General features: G+C 34.7%; 1 protein-coding gene across 17 annotated transcripts in view; it reads right to left on the bottom strand.

The window, feature by feature from the left end:
- Positions 1-22,603, bottom strand: part of SOX5 (SRY-box transcription factor 5) — a 999,607-nt gene that overhangs the window by 112,509 nt on the left and 864,495 nt on the right. For 15 of the 17 annotated variants that reach the window (XM_047787389.1, XM_047787393.1, XM_047787388.1 and 12 more), the window contains one exon: positions 17,905-18,028. In XM_047787389.1, the coding sequence (XP_047643345.1) occupies positions 17,905-18,028 (124 nt within the window). The remainder of the gene's footprint in view (positions 1-17,904; positions 18,029-22,603) is intronic. The other 2 variants (XM_047787382.1, XM_047787399.1) reach the window with 1 other exon arrangement.

The following is a 22,603-nucleotide window of genomic DNA, read 5'->3' as shown; positions in this document are numbered from 1 at the left end:
TTCCACCCCTGGCCTTACTTAGTGGATTAAGGATCTGGCTGTGGCTGTGGCATAGGCTAGCAGCTGCAGCTCCAATTTGACCCCTAGCCTGGGAACCTCCATATGCCATGGGTGCAGCCAAAAGACAAAAGACTAAATAAATAAATAAAAGCTTAATTAAAGAGGTTAAGTAACAGAAATTCTTTTTTGGGGGAGGGGGGGCTGCACCTGCGGTATACAGAGGTTCCCAGGCTAGAGGTCGAATCAGAGCTACAGCTGCTGGCCTACACCACAGCCACAGGGGGATCCGAGCCACATCTGCAACGATCCCTAACCCACTGAGCGAGGCCAGAGATCGAACTCACATCCGAATGGATCCTAGTCAGGTTCATTAACCATTGAGCCACAACGGGAACTCCTAGAAGTTCTTAAAGATGACACTGAACTCTAACCTAGGGATACAAATTTCCTCATAAATTTGGATTATCGGTAAATGCCCACAAAGGTGTTTTGGGCACTTTTCTATTGCTCGCATCTAATTGCTAATGACAAATTGAGTATTATATGGATATTTAGAGCTCGTTAGTTAAAACTAGACTATTCCATGTACATCGTAGAATCTTACCTTTTTTTCCCTTTCCTACATTTCATGAATGTATAGTCATGAAATACGTATAGTTTTCTTCCCTTTGGATATATGCATATATATGTGCATAACTACACACGTATAGTTGTCTTCCCTTTGGATATATGCATATATATGTGCATAACTACAATGTTATTCGCATGCCATATTGTACATGTGTAAATATGTATGTATATATTTATGTGTACATGTATACACATACACACACAGCTAAATAATTTTATATATATGTCATGAGCTGAATTGTGTCTCCCCAAATTTTACATGTCTTAGTCCTAACCTCTATTTTTTCTTTTTTTTAATTTTAGTTTTTACTTTTTAGGGCCACATCTGCAGCATATGGAAGTTCCCAGGCTAGAGGTCGAATTGGAGCTTCAGGGCCAGCCTACACCACAGCTACAGCAACGGAGGATCCGAGCCACATCTCAACCTACACCACAATTCACAGCAACACTGGATTCTTAACCCACTGAACAAGGCCAGGGATCAAACCTGCATCTTCATGGAACCTAGTCGGGTTCATAACCCACTGAGCCATGACGGGCGCTCCTGAAGTCCTAACCCCTAGTACCTCAGAATGAGATGGTATTTGGAGATATGTCCTTTAAGAGGTAGTTTTGGTAAAGTAAGGTCATATGAGTGGGCTATAACCCAATATGACTGATGTCCTTGTAAGAAGATGAGATTAGGACACAAACGACACAGATGGAGGGAGAACTATGGGAGGATAGAGGGAGAAGACAACCATCTACAGGTCAAGGAAAGAGGCCTCAGATTGAAATTCACACTGCTGACACCTTGATCTTGCACTTCTACCTTCCAGAACTATGAGAAAGTAAATTTCTGTTGTTTAAACCACCCAATTTGTGGTATTTTGTTATGGCAGCCCTAGTGAACCAATATAATATGGCTGCCATGTATAGCCTCATATCAACATAGTGGATGTTTAAGTGAACTGGAGAAAACAAAAGACTGGCAGCAGGAATTAAAAAAAGTATTATTGCTATTATGTATCTTTAATCATACATGGTTCCCAAAATAAACATAGGATCAAAAATAGGATGTCAACTAATTTCAAAAGATTTGCGTCTAAGCCACCATATTAATGTAACTATCTCCATCTAACACATAAACCAACATAACTTGAAGCATAAATACTTTATTACCAATTTTCAGGCCTAGAATATCCAGAACTAGTTTGATTGAAATTTTCCCCAATTACTAATATAATAAATGTGAAAATGGCCAATATAACAATTTAATTCCTAATTAAGGAAATTCAAAATATATTATATGCATGTGATGGTGTTCTCAAGTGGACACAGAATCTATCAGACTTCAAAATAAGATCAAGGTCAAGAATAGTTCTTAATGGAGAAAAAGATATTCAGAAACTTCTGGGGAAAAGATCTTTTATTGAAGTAAATACTGTCATCTATTTATTCCATCTCTCAAGAAACTGCACTAAAAATATTACAACAGGTTTATTTTGTAAATACCTCATGAGATACTTACTTAGTAAAAATTAGATAATGGAAAATTTTGACTTTTAAAGTTCAACCATGTGTAAGTTATTCAAATTGACTTTCGACTAGTTAAAGTAATTTCTTTTACTCTTTCCTAGGTTTTAACCATTTGAACAGTTTTTCCTTAAGCCTTTCCAAAATTAATTTGCTTCTTATTTCAGGCCAAGTATGGAAAATTCTAGTTCAAAACTAAAATTTTTCAAAAAGCTGAAAAATATACTGAGGCATGTTAGTCAATTGTTTTCAGAATACAATCTGACTTTTAGTATCTATTGATACAAATGATATAGCTAATGTTAACTAATCCAGCAACCCCTCAGGAGGCATGTTACTTATGTTAGTATTCAAGAAATGAATATTTAGATAATAATTATCTCCAGTGACCTATTGAAGAGGCTTTTTTTTTTTTGGCTATATACAGATTAAGAAAAATAGTATTTTTCACAAGGTTACTTAGACTGAGAAAGATTGTCAAAAGCAAGTATGTTCTTACCCAGGGTGAATTCACAAACCCTTTCATCCACTGAACTAATATACAGGTTCTAGAAAATTTGGGGGCATTATGAAAATTACAAAGTATACACATCCACAAACATATACAATCCTTTCCCCAGAAGCATTCCTAATAAAGTGAGGGAAATAAACATATAAACCAAGCAAGTGATACAATGAGCAAAGGAGAACAGTGTAAAGGATATTCTGGGAATTTCCAGAAGAGAAGTACCTAACCTAAAAAGAGCATCAAAGAAGGTTACTAGTTAGTGTCTCTTTAAAAATGGCACTTCACTATCAGATTATCTTTCTGGACCCTTTTACCACCTACTTTTCATGTCTTCTAACTGCTAGAGAGTCACACAGTAAGCCTCCACCACTTAGTGCTCTTATTAATAATTTTCTCAGATGGACACTTAACACGCCCTGCTCTTACCACTCTAACTTCCCCATGGAGGGAGTTGTGTGGGAGTTTAAAACAAAATGAAGTTTAAAAGGGCCCTACAGACAGAACTTTCTAAGGAAGTTGCTTTCTTTCATTTCTTGGGCCAATAGATGAATCAGTGGATTCCTCTGCTTGGAAGGAGCCCCCTGCCATTCACAGAACAGGGCTAACAATGACCACTATCCCTTATTGGAAGTAGGGACTTCCTGGGATACTTTTAACAGTCCCAGTGTATCTGATGCAGAAAGAGAAGGTTAAGCAATGCAGCTACAGAAGCAGGTAGAACACACATCTTACAGAGTCTCGTGCTTTACTCTGAAGGCAATGTTAAGTTGCTGAAAGGTTTTAAACAGCAAAGTGACATAGCCTGATTTGTGTTTTAGATAGATCAATTTTGTGGCAAGGGATAGAATCGATTGGAAGAGGGAGAGGCTGGAGACAAAAAGACATGTTAAAAACTACTGCAGTAAATCAAGTGGGAAATGATAATGGCCTAAACTAATCATAAGGGAAAGACAGGAAGGAACACAAATGGGAGATAGACTTGATGGCCAATTTGATGGGAGAAAAGAGATACGGGGGGAAAAAAGGAAAAAAAATCATAGTTGGACTTACGTTTTATTTTCACATGTGGTTTGGAAAAAAATATGTTTTTGCCCAGTTTCAACACCAATTGTTCCAACATCATTTTTGAATTACTCATTATTCTCCCACTGATTTGAAATGTGAGTACCTAATATTTGTTGGCCTTTATTACTCTGCTAAAATATTTTACATATCTATATACATAAATATATATTCATAAATACACACAGATATGAATAAATTTGCTGGTCTGTATATAAAATTTCATTTAATCTTCATAGCAACTCTATACAGTAGATTATTACTCTCATTCTACAAATTTAAAAAATGTTCACCATCTCACAGATAGTAAGTACTACAGTCCTTAAAATTTAGTAAGGAAAGTCTTACATTTTAGAAAACATCATTGACTATTTTTAGAGCATAAAATAAATATATACTTAAATTTTCAAAATAGATATTTAATATTCATTCAAAACATGTGCCAAACATTACGTGCAGGACACAAAGAAATAAAAGGTACAGTCCTTGTCTTCATGACACTTTCAGTTAGAAAAATAAGACAAATATGGAAAGTAGAATAATCAAAGCCATGTGATTAAAGTCATATATGAATAAGAAAGGGAATAACTACCGAAGAAAGGAGAAATTTATTCGAGCTGCAATCACTGCAGAAAGAATCAGAGAAGGGGCTGGGCTTGAGTTAAGCCTTGAATAAAAAATAACTAGGAAAGATGAGAGAAGTCTAAAACTGCAATGCTTAGGCATTCCCATCATTGCTCAGTGGTTAACGAGCCCAACTGGTATCCATGAGGATGCAGGTTCAATCCCTGGCCTTGCTCAGTGGGTTAAGGATCCAGCATTGCTGTGAGCTGTGGTGTAGGTGGCAGACACAGCTTGGATCTCGCATTGCTATGGCTATGGCATAGGCCAGCAGCTCCAGCTCCAATTTGACCCCTAGCCTGTGAACCTCCATGTGCCACGGGTGTGGCCCTAAAAAAACAAAAATAAAAAAATAAAACTGCAATGCTTAGTGCACAGAAGATGGTCAATAAACATCTGCTGAATGAATAAGTGGTTGAGTCTAAGAGTAAGGATCTGAGAAATGATTGAGCAAAATGTCATTATGAACTAGCCTTCAATTAGACCCATTTCATATAGTAGCAAGAAATATTCAGGTTGGTTAAAGTTTATTGAGTAGCTCAAACACCAAGCTAAGAATCTGTTCATAACATGTCCCTAAACATACATACAATTATCTCCTATCCTAAAAAGCAATCAATTATCTAGACTCCAAAATTCCTCGAAAACACTTTCTTTTGTGTTTAGTAAGAAGTCATTTATTTACTTTCTTTCTTCTTCTCACCTAAGTTGCTGGAAACTACTTTTCAATGATAATCTTAAATTCTCCTTCTACACTTTAGTTCTCAATCCATAAACTTTCCTGGAAATACTTTACAAATTTAATAATGACCTCTGAATTGCCAAATTTTACTATTCTAAACACAGCTGTTCAACAGCTGATACTGTTAGCGACTCCCTCCTTCTCTAACTACATCTATACTCTCTGACTTTCCTTATTACATGCTCTGCTGGTCCTCCTCATACCGCGTTCATGCTGACTTTATTATTTCTGCAATATACTGTCTACTTTCCTTCACTTATTCCTTAAATATTGGTATTCCTTGGGGTCTAATCCTTGCTGCTTGGCTTTTCTCATTCGATGCCCTTTATCTGAATGATCTTATCCAATCCCTTGACCCAATTACCCAATACAAACTAACATATTCTAAATCAGTGACTCCAGCCTAGACCTCTCACACTGTTTTTGGACAATTCTCCCCCAAGCTGTCCCACAGGAAGTTCAGTCTTCACACGTGTAAAATTTAATTCATCATCTTTCTTGAAAAATCTGCTTCTGCTCCTGGTATTTCTATCTGTTTTGGTGACACACGGTCACCTAGGCTATAAATATGAAATATCCTTGATTTTCTCCCTCCCTTTCATACTTCATGGCCAATCAATCACAAGCTTTATTTTTTTAACTCCCAGGATTTCATTTCTTACTACTGGGAAACCTACCAATCAGTCTTCCAGGCTCCAGTCCTCTGCAAAAAAAAATTGAATTCTCTACTCAGCTCCCAGTAACACTCATTATGGGCACACGATAAATGTTCATTGGTTGTATTTAAAACATAGTAAATATTTGTTGATTATATACTATGTGGTAAGGACTGAAAAGTTAAAAAGGGAATAAGAAAAGTATGTCTAGACATGGATGAACCAATAAATGGAAAGATGGATGGATAAATGCCAATATGATTTCAATCTGGAGTTTTAGCCCTTTAATGGTTTTTCAGTCCTCCTAGTACACAAAGGTTTCCTCCTGTATCTTCAAACTATTCACTTGCCATTTCTTTCTCTCTCTTTCTCTCTTTTTTTACAGTTTTAAATTATAGTTGATTTAGAATACTGTGCCGGGAGTTCCTGTCATGGCTCAGTGGTAATGAATCCAACTAGTATCCATCAGCATGCGGGTTTGTTCCCTGCCTCTGAGCTGCAGTGTAGGTTGCAGACGCAGCTTGGATCCCACATTGCTGAGCTGTGGTGTAGGCCGGCAGCTGTAGCTCTGATTCTACCTCTAGCCTGGGAACTTCCATATGTTGTTGGTGCTGCCCTAAAAAGACAAAAAGAAAAAAAAAAGAAAAAGAATGTTGTGCCCATTTCTACTGTACACCAAAGCAACCCAGTCATATATACATATACATTCCTTTTCTTATATTATCTTACATCATGGTCTACCCCGGGAGACTGGATATAGTTCCCTGTGCTGTACGGTAGGACCTCATTGCTTTGCTTATCCATTCTAAATATAATAGTTCACATCTACTAGTCCCAAACTCCCAGTCCATCCCACTCCCCAGCCACTTGGCAACCAGAAGTCTGTTCTCTATGTCTGTGAGTCTGTTTCTGTTTGGTAGATAGGTTCATTTATGCCGTATTTTAGATTCCACATATAAGTGATATCATATGGTATTTGTCTTTCTCTTTTTGTCTTACTTCACTTAGTATGAAAATCTGTAGTTTCATCCATTGCTACAAATGGCATTATTCTGTCACTTGTCATTTCTTGCCTTAAATATTTACTCTAAACATTGACCTGCTTATGGCCCATGTATGCCCTAATTCCATCATTGTTTTTCAGCCTTGATCAAGGCTGATTTTTCCTCAAGGAATGTTGTTCCTGTTTCCTTCCACCCTAACAACTTCTTCAATTGCCTAGTTGCCCTTAAAGTCTTTAGGATTTTACTTAAGGGATTCTCCTTTAGGGATCCCCACTCCTAGAAGCCTACCCTGACACCTCTGCCAATCTTAGATTTAAATTCATTCCCTTTCCACTCATTTCTATTAAAATTCTATGCATACCTCTATTATAATACATCTGTTTACATCACATTCTTTCCAATTAGATTTTGAGCATCCTAAATGCAGGATTATGTTTTACCCTTCTTTAAATTCCTAGTTCCTAGCATAGTGCCCTGTCCCTTTAAGGCTGTTAAATGTTTATCAACTGGACATATGAAATAATATTTTATTTCACTAAGAAATAAACAAATTTCAAACACAAGAGACCACTCTTCCCATATCAAAAGCTTAAGGCGTAATAGAAGCAACAGATTGTAAGCAAATAATTATATGAATAAGGAACCAATAAGTTGTTTTGTATAGGGTTTAATGCAAACAAAAACTGTTTGAGATCAGCTGCCAATGATACCAAGGAAGGACAGAAAGTGGAGAGAGAAAGAGAGGCCTAGAGTTTAAAGATTTGAGAAAATAAGGACTTGAAGGAGGTGGTTAAAGAATCTTTTTTTGTTTTTGTTTTTGTCTTTTTAGGGTCGTACCTGTGGCATATGGAGGTTCCTAGACTAGGAGTCGAACTGTAGATGCAGCTGCAGTCCTACACCACAGCCATAGCAACACAGGATCCGAGCTGCATCTATAACCCACACTACAGCTCACAGCAACACCAAATCCTTAACCCACTGAGCGAGACCAAGGATTGAACCTAGATCCTTATAGATACTAGTTGGTTTCATGACCACTGAGCCACAGCGAGGACTCTCTAAAGAATCTTTCATAACATATTTTAACACATCAAGCAATTTGTTTTATAATATTCTATAATTCATATCTCTTGTAAATGTTGATTTGAAAAGCAATTCATATTCCCTTGGGTATTAAGAGTAAATAATATGAATTTCCTAAATCTCAAAACAATTTTTGTTCACTAATGAGAATCCACTATTATGATGTCATTAAAGCACCTGAGTGTTGTGAAGGAATCTATTAGAAAAGATGTTTTACATGCAAACAATAAAAAAGAAATCCTTCTTCATAGTGACTGTTTCCAATCACTTTCACCTTTCTGAAATCCAAGCAAGTTGAACTTTGCTTTCAAATAGCAATAAGCTCAGCTAATATTTCCTCCCACATTTTATGAAGTTAAATATATAACAATTCTCCTATATCATCTTGTGGAACACAAGTTAGGAAGTTCAGAAAAATTGATAAAGTATAAGGGGTTATAAGGGTTGATAAGGGATTTTTAAATGCAGGAAATCTGTAAAGCCTTTCTAGTTTATTTGCTAGAATAGCAGAATACAACTTCAATATTTAAAACTTTTCATGAGAAATACTAATATTTTGTAGTAACGCTCATAAAGTAAGTAATGAATATAAATGTTTCATGACCTTTATTTGAGATAGTAAAATTAATAAATCATCTCTTGTTTGACCATATAGCTATTTTTTTAAAAAGCTATTTTGAGGGGATTTTTAGTTAATTTTTTTAGTAAGAGATTTTTTTTAATAAAAAACCTTTTTTTTTTGTCCTCTTAATGTGGCATTGCAAATGACAACTTTACCCTACTTAATTTAATAGTTACCTAGTTGGCTAGCTTAGTAAGAGATTAATTTATAAACTCTTTTAAAAATATCTTTCAAAATGTAAAGATGTTGCTGCATATAAAAATACAGTATTCTATCTTCACCTCTCAGCCATAAATCTAATGAATTCTAGTACCAATGAAAATCCCTGGATTAATTATCTAAGAAATCTGAGTATCCCTGAAAAGGTGGCAATGAATCAAACAAGGCTCCTATTCCTTCTGTATCCCAGCATTACGACCAAGGCATCATTTAGCTATTGCATAATAACTCATTTTAAGCTGCTCAAAGACAACCATTAATTAAGGAACTGCTTCTATATGTAGATCTATATTAGAGTACTATGTCTAAATTTTGTCTGTGTCTTATGAAGAAATGAATGGCACAGAGAAAAGCACCCAAAATGATGAAAGTATTACAAAATAGGTATTTGGAAGAGGGGCAGTCCTATAAGCCACTCAAGACCAAATCAAACGCTATTTTTCTTTTCTTTTTCACTTTTAATGTGAAGATTCGGCAAGTATTTCATTTTTTAAAAGCATTTCATTTTTTGACACCCTTTGTAGCCTTTCCATTTTTCTGTCTATCAGGGCTTTTGATAGACATATTTCCTCCTGGGGTGTATCCAGAGTCTGGGAACTACAGGTTGAAAACAGAGCACTTCCTAAAGCACTGTAATAAGCCTATAGAATGCACATTTGGGATGACTCCTGGCCTAGAGCTTTCTAATAGAATGGTAAATTTTAGACCTCTGGAAATTAAGAAATGTTATGAAATCCCCCTTCCCCAAAGAAAAACTAATAATGTAAATGTCTTGAATGGTCAGAGGTACAGGGACCTAAAATAAATAAACTCCTGAAATCCTTTTCATTATATCACACTCCAAATTTTCAAAATGGGCTGATACACTTAATAAATCATAATGATATATTATATAATAATTTAACTTCCTTAGAAATGTATATACTCACTCATTACATCTAACTTTTACAATCTCCTTATGAAGTGATCCGGGCAGACCTTAATGTAGCTACTCTAAAGATTAAACAGCTGAGGCACAAAGAGGAAAAGGGCACAGAATAATATGAAATGGACCTGTGACTACCAAGGTCTTCTGACACCTTGCGTAACTTTTTATGACAATTTATTAAATTGAGACAACTAATAGTTTCAGATTACAAGTCTCACTGATGCTTATTCATAGCTTAACTCAGATGAGACAATATTTAAAGTTTTAAACCCTCCATTAACCAACTTAAAGTGCATTAGAATTTAGAGGCAATCTCTCAGGTGAAAAATGTTTAAAAAAGGCACAAATAAATATAAGTGAAATACTACATACTGGTAATGGAATTGATTACATGAATAATTCATTTGGGGCAAACATGTGCACACAAAAAATATTTACTGTAGTATTTAAAACTGTTAAATATTATAGATAAACTTTAATGTTCATTAGTGGGAAACAAAATATGGTCCATCCAATTTAATGAAATACGATGCAAGATAATTTAGATCTAAAAGCATAGAAAAAAGATGGCCATTGTTTTTTGTTATGTTTATAAGTAAAATATAGTTATAAAACATTTACCCCTCATACATTATATATTATGTAGCACATATCCTATATATAGTGTGTATATATACATCATAACATATATAATATATAGATATGTCCACATCCCACATATTACATATTGATATCTAGACATAAACAGATGCATATATGTATTTATGTTTGCATACATAATATATTTATATCTTATCTAGTTCTGGAAACATAGGTACCAAATTGTTAACAGTAATTATCTCTGCAGAGTGGGATTATAGAAGGGTATGAGTGTAAGCAGATAAACTTCTAATTTCTATTTCATATAGTGAAATAAACAAAATAGAAATATATCTGAGGTTTGCAAGGCAGCAAATGCTATCTTTAATATATTGGGAAAAAAACATGAAGGGTTATTATGAGCTGACTATATAAACAAGCTTAATAAGAGTTTAAATATGGTCTTTGAAAATAGAGCCAAAATAAATTATTGAGGAAAGAGTACTGCTTAAAATGTAGCTGTAGTGCTCCCTGCTTCTGCCCCTTCCACCGGGTGGCATCGGGATGTGAGAGTTGGGACCTGAGGATGGAAGCCACAGTTGGCGGAAGGCAAAACAATAAATAAGAGAATAAACCATGGACCTGATACCACAGGGCTACCACATTCTTGAACTGTTACATGAATGAAAAATACTCATTTCCACATTGAAGCTAGTATTACTTTGGCATGTTACAGTGTAGTTAAACCTAATACAGACTCATATGATGTTCCAAGAGCGTGACTTGTGCAGTCCTTAAGGAAGACAGACATCTATCATAGAGTTAGAAGCAAGATACTATCTTAGCCTGCGTTCTTAAACACCTTCTCTGCTTCCATACTTTCCTATCAGTCTTATGCCTAAGCTTGCCTTCTAATGGAGATTTCTACACTGAAAGAGTAGGCTTACTGGGCAACGGAGGTGTCCAATATCCTTAACAGTTACTTCTACTCAAATAACAGATTGCTCCTCTGGGCTTATACTTCAGTTTGATGACATAGTTAGTATGAATTTAATATAGAGATGAGATTCCACATTTGCTGTGGCAACAAAAATCTGAACCTAGAATTCTGAGGGTTAGTTTAGACTACAGCAAATCCATAAGTGATGCCACATTTTGAAGTCTCTTGGCTGAAAGCACAGAGTGTCATTAGCCAAACACTCTTTCCACTTGACACATCGACATTATCAAGAATAAGAATCATGTCTAAAATAAAATACTGAGCTGAATGGGTTTATATTTAAATTGAATAGCATTCTTAATGTTCTTCACTCTTTAAAAGCAAACAAGATGGATTAAAATTATTATATACAGTTTTAGTCCAATAAAATCTGAAGAATTTGCCAAAGACAGTGCTTCTGTTTTTTCTGTTTGCTTGTATGTGTGTGTTTTGGTGGTGGTAGGGTGTGTGCAGCAGGGACGGAGGCTGGATCAAACACTGGTTACTAACATAGCAGAGTTATCACTTCATAGAGTTACAGTGCTTAACATTAATTATGACTATGTTTTATAAACAATAAGGCAAATATAAGCTATAATTTTAACATTAAGTTATGGTACTTTGTCACAACAAAGACATATACATTTCCCCCTTTCTTTGGTGACGAATATTGTAAACTGTTATAAAGTCCACTTTTTAGCAAAAAATTACATTGTATTGACCTAGAATCATCTTGCCCATGAGAACTGGAGGATGGTTGTCACCTTGTACTTGTGGAATATTATATACTTTCTTGCACTCGGTTCTCTTTACTTTTTAATCCTTTCCTATTTTTATGCCACCAATCTAAGAGGGGAGCTTCAATGACTGGCAGTTTGGGTACTAACTTCTCTACAAAAAGAAATATTTACAAAGTTCTAAACTAAGTCAGGTTTGCCCAAAGTCTTCAGTTTCTAAGATTTGGGGAGGGGAGGGGAGGTAAGGGGAAGAGCTGGTCATAATAATTCTAATACACAAACACAGAAGCCTGAAGATATGATTATATCCTCTTCTCTCTGCTTATTTACAAAGAACCTACAGAATGTGATCCTGACAACACATGTTTCCTATTTTGTCAGTTCAATAAAAGCATACCATGTCAATGGTTTTTAGCTTGTGATTGGTGATTGTTTCAGCACTGATTGTCAATGACCTGTATGTCAGCTGACACAGCTGACACAGTTAAATCAGAAATTAGCATGCAGTCTCCTCAAATGCCAGACACATGGACCCTCTGCAGCACAGAGATATAATGGAACCCACATGATACCCCCATTAAACAATGAAACATGTGACATTAACTAAAAACAGGAAAACATCAGCAAATGTGCCTGAGGAAGTTTATGGTATTTAACTCCTAAACATTAATTTTATCATGGTATATGAGGAACTAATTAACTGAGAGTTTCCTTTTTTATTGGAAGCGGAAATACTGTTCAGAAAACTGACGGAGAATAAATACAGCATATTTTAGGTTTATTAAGCTTGGCTCATCGACTTCTATTTATTTAAGCTAGTCTCATAAGGCAATTAAATATTTCAATCAGTAACTTTATATGGCTATTTTATTTAGCACATTTCTGAAAAATTAATCAATGTGTTAAAATGCAGAATGAGTATGTGAATATATTTCTAGTTTCATACAGCCAAAACAATGACTAAATACATTTTCCAAAAAATCACATGATCTTTTCCAATATGAGCTCTTATAGACAAGTGGAAAATGATAATGAAAAAGTTTAAAACTCGCTGATTATAATTAAAATAGTTAAGGTTAAGACTGTATCTATATGAGACAGATGTTTCCATCAGTACTATAATACTTTTCTCTAAACAATTATATTTTCCTTGTCAGAGGAAGCCTCATTCAGGTGTGGCAGAATAAATTTGATCCTGTGTAGAAAATGCAATGAAATTCATTGCTGAGTGTGGTTCTACAATCTTTTGGGGAGAGGGGGACACAGGATCTCTGTTTTGCTGATGTTATACTCGTATTTATCATTTATAAGTAACATAATAAGACAGACTCAATGCCAGGCAATGTTTCATATAAAATTGTATTTAATCTCTGTAGCAATTAAGTAAAATGGGTGTTTTTAGTCCATTTTTAGGTCCAGAAACTAAAGCTCAATAACTGTACAAAGACCATCAAAGTAGCACAAGGGGGCAAGTTAACTGCTTATCTGTATAAATATTATACATATCCCTGTAAGTGCAAGAAAAATTTTGTTATAACATCCTATTCGGTGGCTGTAATATGACAGGTCAATGATGCTAACTTTTAAGTAAGAAGAGTCATAATATTTAAAAAATGAATATATAATAGTCTAGGCCGCAAGTTCCTAAACTTCTTAGATTCAGGCACCATAAGCGGTTCAAATAATTCTTTCATGGCACCCTTAGGACAAAATAGATGTCCAACTATTCCATTTTATTTAGTAGTTCCAAACAACTGAGGTAGTTTATGCAGTGTCTGACAGATGCCTCTGTCTTTTCCTTGAAATTTTAAAATATCCTGTGTTCTTATGCATTGCTTCAGGACCCTAGTACCTTAACACACAGTTTGGAAACTACAGCCCATTAGTTGGGGAACTCTAGCCCAACCATGGGGAAAGAAACATTCAATTTGACACTTTGGGACAAACTATCAAGCCAAATCTATCGCAACTCTTCATTTTCTAGTGTATATAGAAAATGGATTATTTTATTTGATTTTGCCTCCCTGTAGACTTTTTAAAATTTCCACGTAAAATGTCTTCCTGACAAAAATTTTAAGCACCTATTAGAATTACATGGCTAGAAATTCTACCCCCAAACGGAAAGGAGAGGGGCAGAGGACTATCATCAGTAAAAAAAAGAGAATCATCTATTCCTTTCTTTTCTGCCTATAAAGGATGGGCTGTGAAGGAAGAGCACTTAATCTGAGTGGGGAAGAGGGTGCGAGGAAGCTGTGTGTTGTCTAAAGAGGACTGAAAGCAGAGAAATTGGTATTGACCACCTTATCTCAGATACCTCTTTCACGTCTAAAACTGTTGGGCTAAAACCAACATACATATTCAAAATAATTTTGAATTTTGGTAGACTTTCTTCTGTGATGAGCCCACACAAAAGTCTTCCTGCAAACACAAAACTGTTCTGCAGGTGTCAAAGGTGTGTACATTTTATTTAAAAAATGACTATCTGATACAAGCTTTGCAGTTCACAGGTTCAAGTCTTTGGTTAAGAGCTTAGAATGCCACTCAGCCTTTCCAGCAGGAGCAAATGGACTGTGTCCTTGAATCCTTCAGCCGTCCAAAGTGTATTTGAACCAACTCATTTGTACATACATTTATTTTATAATTCAGAATCTGAACCTTAGTTATATAGTTTTTCAAATTTATTTCAAGGACTTTAATGACAGTTTTCTGATTAAAATGAGCTAGTACCTACAAAGATAATTTAAAATTCAGATTTTAAGTTATATAATATAAAATCCTGGGTGTGTTTACATATAGCAACTGAATAGACTGTTTTCATAGAACTGACAAGTTAAAAATACAGATTATTTGATTATTTTTCCCCTAAATGAAACAGTCTCTGAATCAAGTTGATTGATTAAACCAGTGTTTTTACATAATTGTTTTCAAGTTAATATATATGTTAAAAGCATTGTATTTAATAATACATCATTATTTTTGCCTCCTTAGAAGTCTGAAAGTATTTTTAGATTTTTAAGAAATAAGAGAAGCAATAACTAGATATAGATTCATGAAGAAGCGTGGTTTCATGCTTGATTTCACTAACAGCAAATGCCAAAACAGAATTGAGATTATGATAATAATATATAAATGTAAATTGATCTACATATTCATAGATAAGAGAGGACTATGATATTCTCTAAAGCTTCTTTTCTACCTAGCCAGTTTGGTCTGAAGTCTCTAGCTATGCTATTAATTTACTCTTAAAGTGTTTAACGAAATTCCAGCAACTATATTTTGTAGGTGTCCAATCCACACCGTATTTCTACCATTATATTTCTTAAAGGGATAATACCTTTATCTCTAAGTAAGAGCTTCTTTTTTGAAAATAGGAGATACTAATTGGATCTACAGTGGTTAGGTTACCCAACATGTGCTTTTATTTCTTCCCCATTGAGAACATTTTAACTTTCCTGCGTAAGAAAAATTTATCATCAATACTTTCTTCCATGGATGTATGAAAAGATTTGAGTATATACCAAAAATGTATATATTTTATATTTACTTGAAATTCAAATCAACATGAATTTATCAGTACCTCTTTCATTGAGAACTATGTAATATCACTCAAATTAAAACAAATGACAGAGAAGTCACATATGGTTGACAATTTATGGGGTAGTAAAATAGGAAGTCACACCGAAGAGAGAAGATGGCGAGATTTGTTTCGTTCCCGCAGGAATAAACTGGACTATTTATTTCTTCCACTCAGCTCCTCACTTGAATGGACTCAGAGTCCCAGAGGGTCAACAAGGGTGTAACTTTCTTCTGCTATGGGCTTCTTCTTAGTTTCAGAGTTTGGCATGATGCTAGCTGCCAGCTTGCCAGAAGCTGTCAAGACTTTATTCTATTTTATTTCCAAGGATACAAAAGATGTGGTATCATTTAAAACTTGAATCACTGAGGGTATGAGTATTAAATGGTTAATATACGAACAACTTTAAGAAGTGAAAAATTTCTCCATGTCGCATTACATTAACACTGAACAAATTTAGTTCTCCAACTCTGTCAAATGAGAGTGAGATAGAGGTGCTCTTGACCTTTTCCAGGCCTAGAGTTAGGCTACTGTTCATACTCAGTGCGGTTTTCTCTGAAGCACAATATTCACTAATGGGATCTATTTCTACACTTTCTTAAAAAAGAAATTGTTTTTTGGAAAACAGAACTAGTTTGTACATATATATTGCAGGTGCAGTCTGAGGCAACTGATGATTTTTAAAAGTGCCTTTTTTTTTTCATTTTGTAACTAAGGCTACCAAAACCACATCAGCAACATGAGTTTAATATGAATAGTAATTACTTAGGTAAATGGAAACAAAAAAATTAAAAACCCAGAAATTAATGTACCAAAAGAATTTAAAATTTAAATTATTCTTGGAATTTAAATATTTATAATATAAATACAGTCCTTGATTATAAAAAGAATTGGTGTTTCTGGATGAATCAATTTACAAAGACAGAATTATGTGACAAATAACATTAAATGAATAAATTAAGGATCCAGACTGAGAATACCATCTTAAAACACTGGAAACCAAAGTTAAGAGAACAATGTGCAAAAGCACAGGTGCTAAAAAACTGCAAAGAGCAAAGTACCTATAAGTATGAATTTTTATACTCCTGAGTTCAGTTCCTTTTTACCTAGGCTACGTAGTTGAAATCTACTCACTCAAATGATTTTATGCATTTAAAAAATTAATTTCTTCATTATTATATAAGGAAAGGTTTAAAGACAGAAAAAATGTTAAAATATGAAAATTCAAAACATCATTTAACAGGAAGCAGATCTGATTTCTAGTAATTTTTGATAATTTCTCAAATGCAATAAATGCTGAAGCGTAGCAAGATGCTAATGCAATGATTTATTAACATATAAATGAACCAAAATCTACTAGAATTCACAAAATAATATTCTATATAAATATCTAAAATGATAACATTTCTACGACTATTTTCAATGTTATTCTACTTTGAGCAATGAAAATATTTCAATGTGCTTGTTTTCTCTGTTTTCTCGCCATGGTAATGATGTTCTAGATGATAATGCGCTTAGCAGTCTAGCCCCTCTTTGGAACTGGTTACTATTTTTAACTAACAGATTACAGTTGGCATTTTGGCTATCTGAATTTCAGAAAATGAAATATTAGACTGTTTCCAAAACTAACAGTGTATAATTTTTATTTTGGTAAAAAAAAAAGTCAGAAGTCACAAAATCACAGGCATCTCAAATTAATAAGCAACAAAAAATGTTATCTTGATATAACCCATCACTTAGTGTAAAAGTGCCCTTGTATTCTTTGTAATGAATGCTCATTCATTCGTTCATTCATTTAATAGTTAAATATTATGCTAAAAGTATAGATAAAACAATAAAAAGACAGAATTAGCACTTGCCCTCATAGAGTTTACAATTAAAGTGAAAGAGAAAATATGCAGGATCCAAAGGAATAGGGAACGGGATCTAAGGAGGTCAGGCCAGCTTTCACTGATCTGAACTGGAAGAAGAAAAACAAGGAGAGTGAACATGGACAATTCAAGAGTGGTGTTTAGTCTAAGAACTAAAAGAAGACCAGTGAGAAATTAGGCTGTAAATATAGGGAGGCGATCAATAATAGAAGACCAACTAATTCACATTAGGATACTTAGGTTTACCCTAAAGGCAGAGGAAAGCTATTAAAGTGCGTATTCCTTTTTACCCAAGGAAAAATACATTGACCCTGAAAATTATATTCATATTTTAAGAATACACTGGAAAAAAGGTTATGAAACAATTATAAAAAGCAAATATTGGCTTCAGATGCATAGAAATAACCTAAGCTCTTAAATACCAACATAAATCCTTTTCTACACTTTCTGTGTGTTTCTTCTTTAAAATAAAAATGCTACATGGATGATCTCATTTCTTGGTGTGGCAGGAATATTAAACTGTCTAAATCCATGCCCTCCACCCACTCCCAAATGAAAAATCAAGGGTACTTACTACATCCAGCCTTATAGCTGAAGCCTGGAGGAAGGAGGAATCCTTGTTGGGCAGCTGCAGCCAGTGTCCGTTGATCAGGAGGGAATACAGGAATCATTAATGGCGGCAGCTGACCTTGAACCTGCTGAACGTATTAGAGCGAATCAAAGAGAAGAAGTTTTGGTGCTCCGTGCTTCCCACCCTCCTTATTTTAGGATAAAAGAGAAAAACTTATTTAATTCAATATACTAGCACATAAGCTTGCTAGAACCCTGGATGTGAGGCTATGCCTTGGGACTACTTTAGATAAGAGATTCAGAATGCCAGATACCATAATTGGAAGGTGTTATCAAGTTCACTGTCTAACCTGGTCAATCATTTCCCTATGTTATATCCTTGACAGTGATGAAGCATCAATACTTCACACCACAAGTCTTTTCACATGCCATTAATATAATGATTTAAAAAGCATCCCTTAGGTTGAACTAAAATCTGTAAATCTCACTTGTTAGGACTAAATCTACTTCCTAAAACAAAACTAATTAAACTGGTATCATTTTATATATGGGTAGTTCTTCATTACTTGAAGATAATTCTCATGTTCATACATAATACTGAAAATTTTAAATTCTTTGTCTTTTTTTTAAGGGCCGCACCCAAGGTATAGGGAGGTTCCCAAGCTAGGGGTCGAACCAGAGTCACAGTGCCGGCCTACACCACGCCACAACAATGCTGGATCAGAGCCGCGTCTGTGACCTACACCATAGATCACAGCAACGCTGGATCCCCAACCCACCAAGCAGGTCCAGGGATGGAACTCGCATCCTCGGGCTCATTAACCACTAAGCCACAATGGGAACTCCATGAAAATTTTAAATTCTTGAATAAAAGAGCTGGAGGAAAGCTTAAAGAGTAATTAAGACTTCCCCTTTCTTTATAAGAGAAGTAACTGGGACAGAAAGAGAAATTACTTGCCCATGGCCATGACATGACCTAAGGACCTTCAAGTAAGTGGCTGAAAGGAGACCCTGCCTATCACAGGTCTGGTGTCTACAGGATTTTAAACTATATTCCTCAAAGAATTCCTTCTAAATGAGCCTTGTATCTGTATTCCACATATCTCATATGTGGAAATTTTATGACGGGTGGCTTTTACCTAGAGAATAATGACCAAATCTCTCCCCATGGTATTCAGGATTCCCCATATTTTGTTCCTAGTCCCTCTTTCCTGGCATTTCTGCTGCCCTCCTTCCATATCCAGTACTCTTGCCTCAGTGGATCATGAAGATTTCCTTGCATACTCAGTGTTTTTCCATGCTTGAATGCACTCAAAAGTATTTTCTCCTCTGTTTTGAGTAATTTTTCTTTTCCTTTTCTTCTTGGCAACATTCTGCTTATTTTTCAAAGGCTTTTGAGACCCACATAATGTCTTTGCCTGTGAAGCACTTCTTTCTTATAGTGCCAATTTTCAGGCAGAAAGAACGGTCACTTCTTTAACCCCATAAAGCTAATACAATACTTACTGTATTGAATAATAGTTACTTGTAAAAGTGGACTCTCTCTTAGGACCTATAAGCCTATTTAGGAAAGAGGTTGTAACTTATGATTGTAACTTTAGAGCTTAGAGCAGCAGCTTTAATTATTACATGGATGGATAATTCATAAATAAAGAAGAAGGTATTATATAGTCCTGTCTTTGTAATACATCTTTGTGTACCAACTCCAAATGTCCACAAAAGGCCTGTGGACAACAAGGTTCTGAAATCACCAGAAAGGATTTTACTTACACCGGAGAATAATGGTGGCATAAAGTACCAGCTGCTTTGTATTCCTATTTTTAAGCTATAGATAAAAGGTCACATTCATTACGATAAATCCATGATTCTTGGAATTGTGCATGCATGAAGAAATAGAAAAGTAATAGAATAAAGAATAGAAATAAAGAATAAAGAATAGAAATATTGGACATTTATTAGATATGTCTAACAGACAGATATGCCTGCCTATCATGTTCTAATAACGTGATGTTTTACTTATTTCAGCTTTGCAATATGTTAGTACTTTATCAATACTATTTTTTTTTGCAAACATTTTGTGGCTTTTTTTTTTTTGGCTGTGCCTATGGCATGTGGAAGTTCCTGGGCCAGGGACTGAACCCTCACCACAGGCTGCTTCAGTGACAATGCCATTGCACCACAAGGGAACTCCTTTCCTGGCTGTTTTTACATTTATTTTCCATATTAATTTTAGTATCTAGAATTTCTCATTGAATTCATTAACATAATGGCTTATGGCCAAAAGTAAGTTATCCAAATCTTCTTTTGCTTCATATACTTCTTGAAGTTTTCTTGGTATTTTTATTTTTAAGATTTTTTTAAAAATATTTTATTGTTATTGTAAAGTTAATATTTTCTTGTTATATTGGTTAAGTGGTTGTTACATGTATGTAAAACTATCTGCTTGTGTGTGACAGTTTTTAGCCAGGTTTAACCAGTTTCAGCCTTTATACTCTAATAATTTATAATAATTTTTCAGGTAAAATTTTTAGGGGCTTTAATAAATTATGGGGCTTTAAAAAATATGTGTATTCTAAATTTTTGTCTTATGGTTATTGAAAAACATTTTGCTTTAGAATTATAATTTGTGTTTTTTTGTTTGTTTGTTTTTTTGCCATTTCTTGGGCCGCTCCGGCGGCATATGGAGGTTCCCAGGCTAGGGGTTCAATCAGAGCTGTAGCCACCGGCCTATGCCAGAGCCACAGCAACACAGGATCCGAGCCGTGTCTGCGACCTACACCACAGCTCACGGCAACACCGGATCGTTAACCCACTGAGCAAGGGCAGGGACCGAACCCGCAACCTCATAGTTCCTAGTCGGATTCGTTAACCGCTGCGCCACGACGGGAACTCCTAGAATTATAATTTGTTTTTAATGTCTGAATTTCCCAAGATCCACATTCCAGAAAAACACTTTTAAGGCTGAGAAAGATCCTAGAGATTATCTGGCACAACACAATCATTGTGCTGATAAAGAAATGAGACTTAGCTTGTCCACATAAGTTATTCAAGATTCCACATTTAGGAGAGCAAAGTTATCAGCGAAACTACATCTCCTAATAGTTAATATGGTACTTTTTTCCAACACTTGGGAAAAAATGAAGAGGACGGGGTAGGGCTGGGGAAGAACCTACAAGGGAGAGGAAGAATTAAAACTAAGAATGAGCCTAATTTCATAGTCCTGATGATGATGTTTTCTTTAGAACATCAGCAGACAGACTCCAGAGCACTGTACTAATATTCAGAATGAAGTAAAAAGTAAAATAAATGATACCAAATGTGTGCTTAATTAATATATGTAACCAAAAACGCATATCAAATACAGTTGATCCTCATTATTTGTAGATTCTGTATTTGCCAATTTGCCTACCACTAAAATTTACTTGTACCCTCTCAAAATTTACTTATACTAGTGCTTTTGTCATACTTACAAACTTGTGTAAGTAGTGAAAAATTTTGGTGATTCTGCTATTTAAAATGCATGTAGAATTAATAATAAATATTAATAAAGTGTCTTTAAACAGAAGCACACATAAAACAAGGTCATGTATTGATCAACTGATGAAAATTGTGTGATCAAAGGCTCTCAGAAACCTAACTCTGTATTTCTTCCAGGAACACCTGGAATTTGCTATTGTATGGTTAATGCAATAACTATACAATAGCAATAAATTTTCAAAAAAAACTTAAAACTACCAAGAAAACTTAAAGAACAATTGCCAGTTCAGTGTTCATGGAAACTTTACAAAATATAACTAGTGCAAATAATGAGTGCCAACTGTATTACTACTATATCTTAACTAATTTTCAGTTCCCCGCTGCTGCTGAAAATTAGCCAACCTTTGGGAGAAAAGGATGCATCACATCAAAACAGTATAATACTTCCTGGATACATTTTACAACAAATTTGTTTTAGGGTCAGTAATTCATTTTCATGTGTTTGCCAATTCTGAATATTTCCAAATCCTATTCACTGTTAACTTCATTTATTTTCTTTTACTTAATGGATAAATTTCCTTAAAGCTCCTAATTAAGGTTTAAAATGTGTGACATTTATAATTAAGTTTCAAGAAAATACTTTTGTCACAGAATTTTGGTCTTTTTAATAGGGGGCATGTTTTCACAAGTTAGAAAAACTCACAATAAATTTAAGAGGCTACTTTCTATGTTTTTTAAACTTTCAGATGAAATGTTGTTTTAACACTTTTTACAATTCTACCACATAGATAGATTGTAATTTTGCCCTCTAAAATCTTATGAATCCAACACAATGACATTATCACATTTATAAAAGAACTACTTATCAATTATTCATAGTTAAGTGTTTCATATTTTATGTAAATATTCTATTGCAAATTCCTTCAGTGGTTCCCTGAAACTAATATATTAAGTAAGTATTTAAGATTATTAATTTAGTTTGTAGTCCCTTGGGTCTGTTTATTGTTCTTTCAATCAACATTTTTATTAACTAGAATGTACACTTTTTTAGTAACTGGGGATACAAAGATGAATTCACATAAAACTCCTGCTCATTAGGGAGCTCTAAGCCTGGTAGGGCAAAAGGATGGATAACTAGAATGCACTGCCATTAGTTCAACAACAGACACTTGCATAGGATACTACGGAAGCACAAATGAGAGAGTACTAACACAGCCAGAAGAAGT

Source organism: Phacochoerus africanus, chromosome 7 (assembly GCF_016906955.1).
Source record: "Phacochoerus africanus isolate WHEZ1 chromosome 7, ROS_Pafr_v1, whole genome shotgun sequence".
Lineage (NCBI taxonomy): Eukaryota > Metazoa > Chordata > Mammalia > Artiodactyla > Suidae > Phacochoerus > Phacochoerus africanus.
Note: the sequence above shows the minus strand (reverse complement) of the source record. Positions and strands in the feature narration are given on the sequence as shown.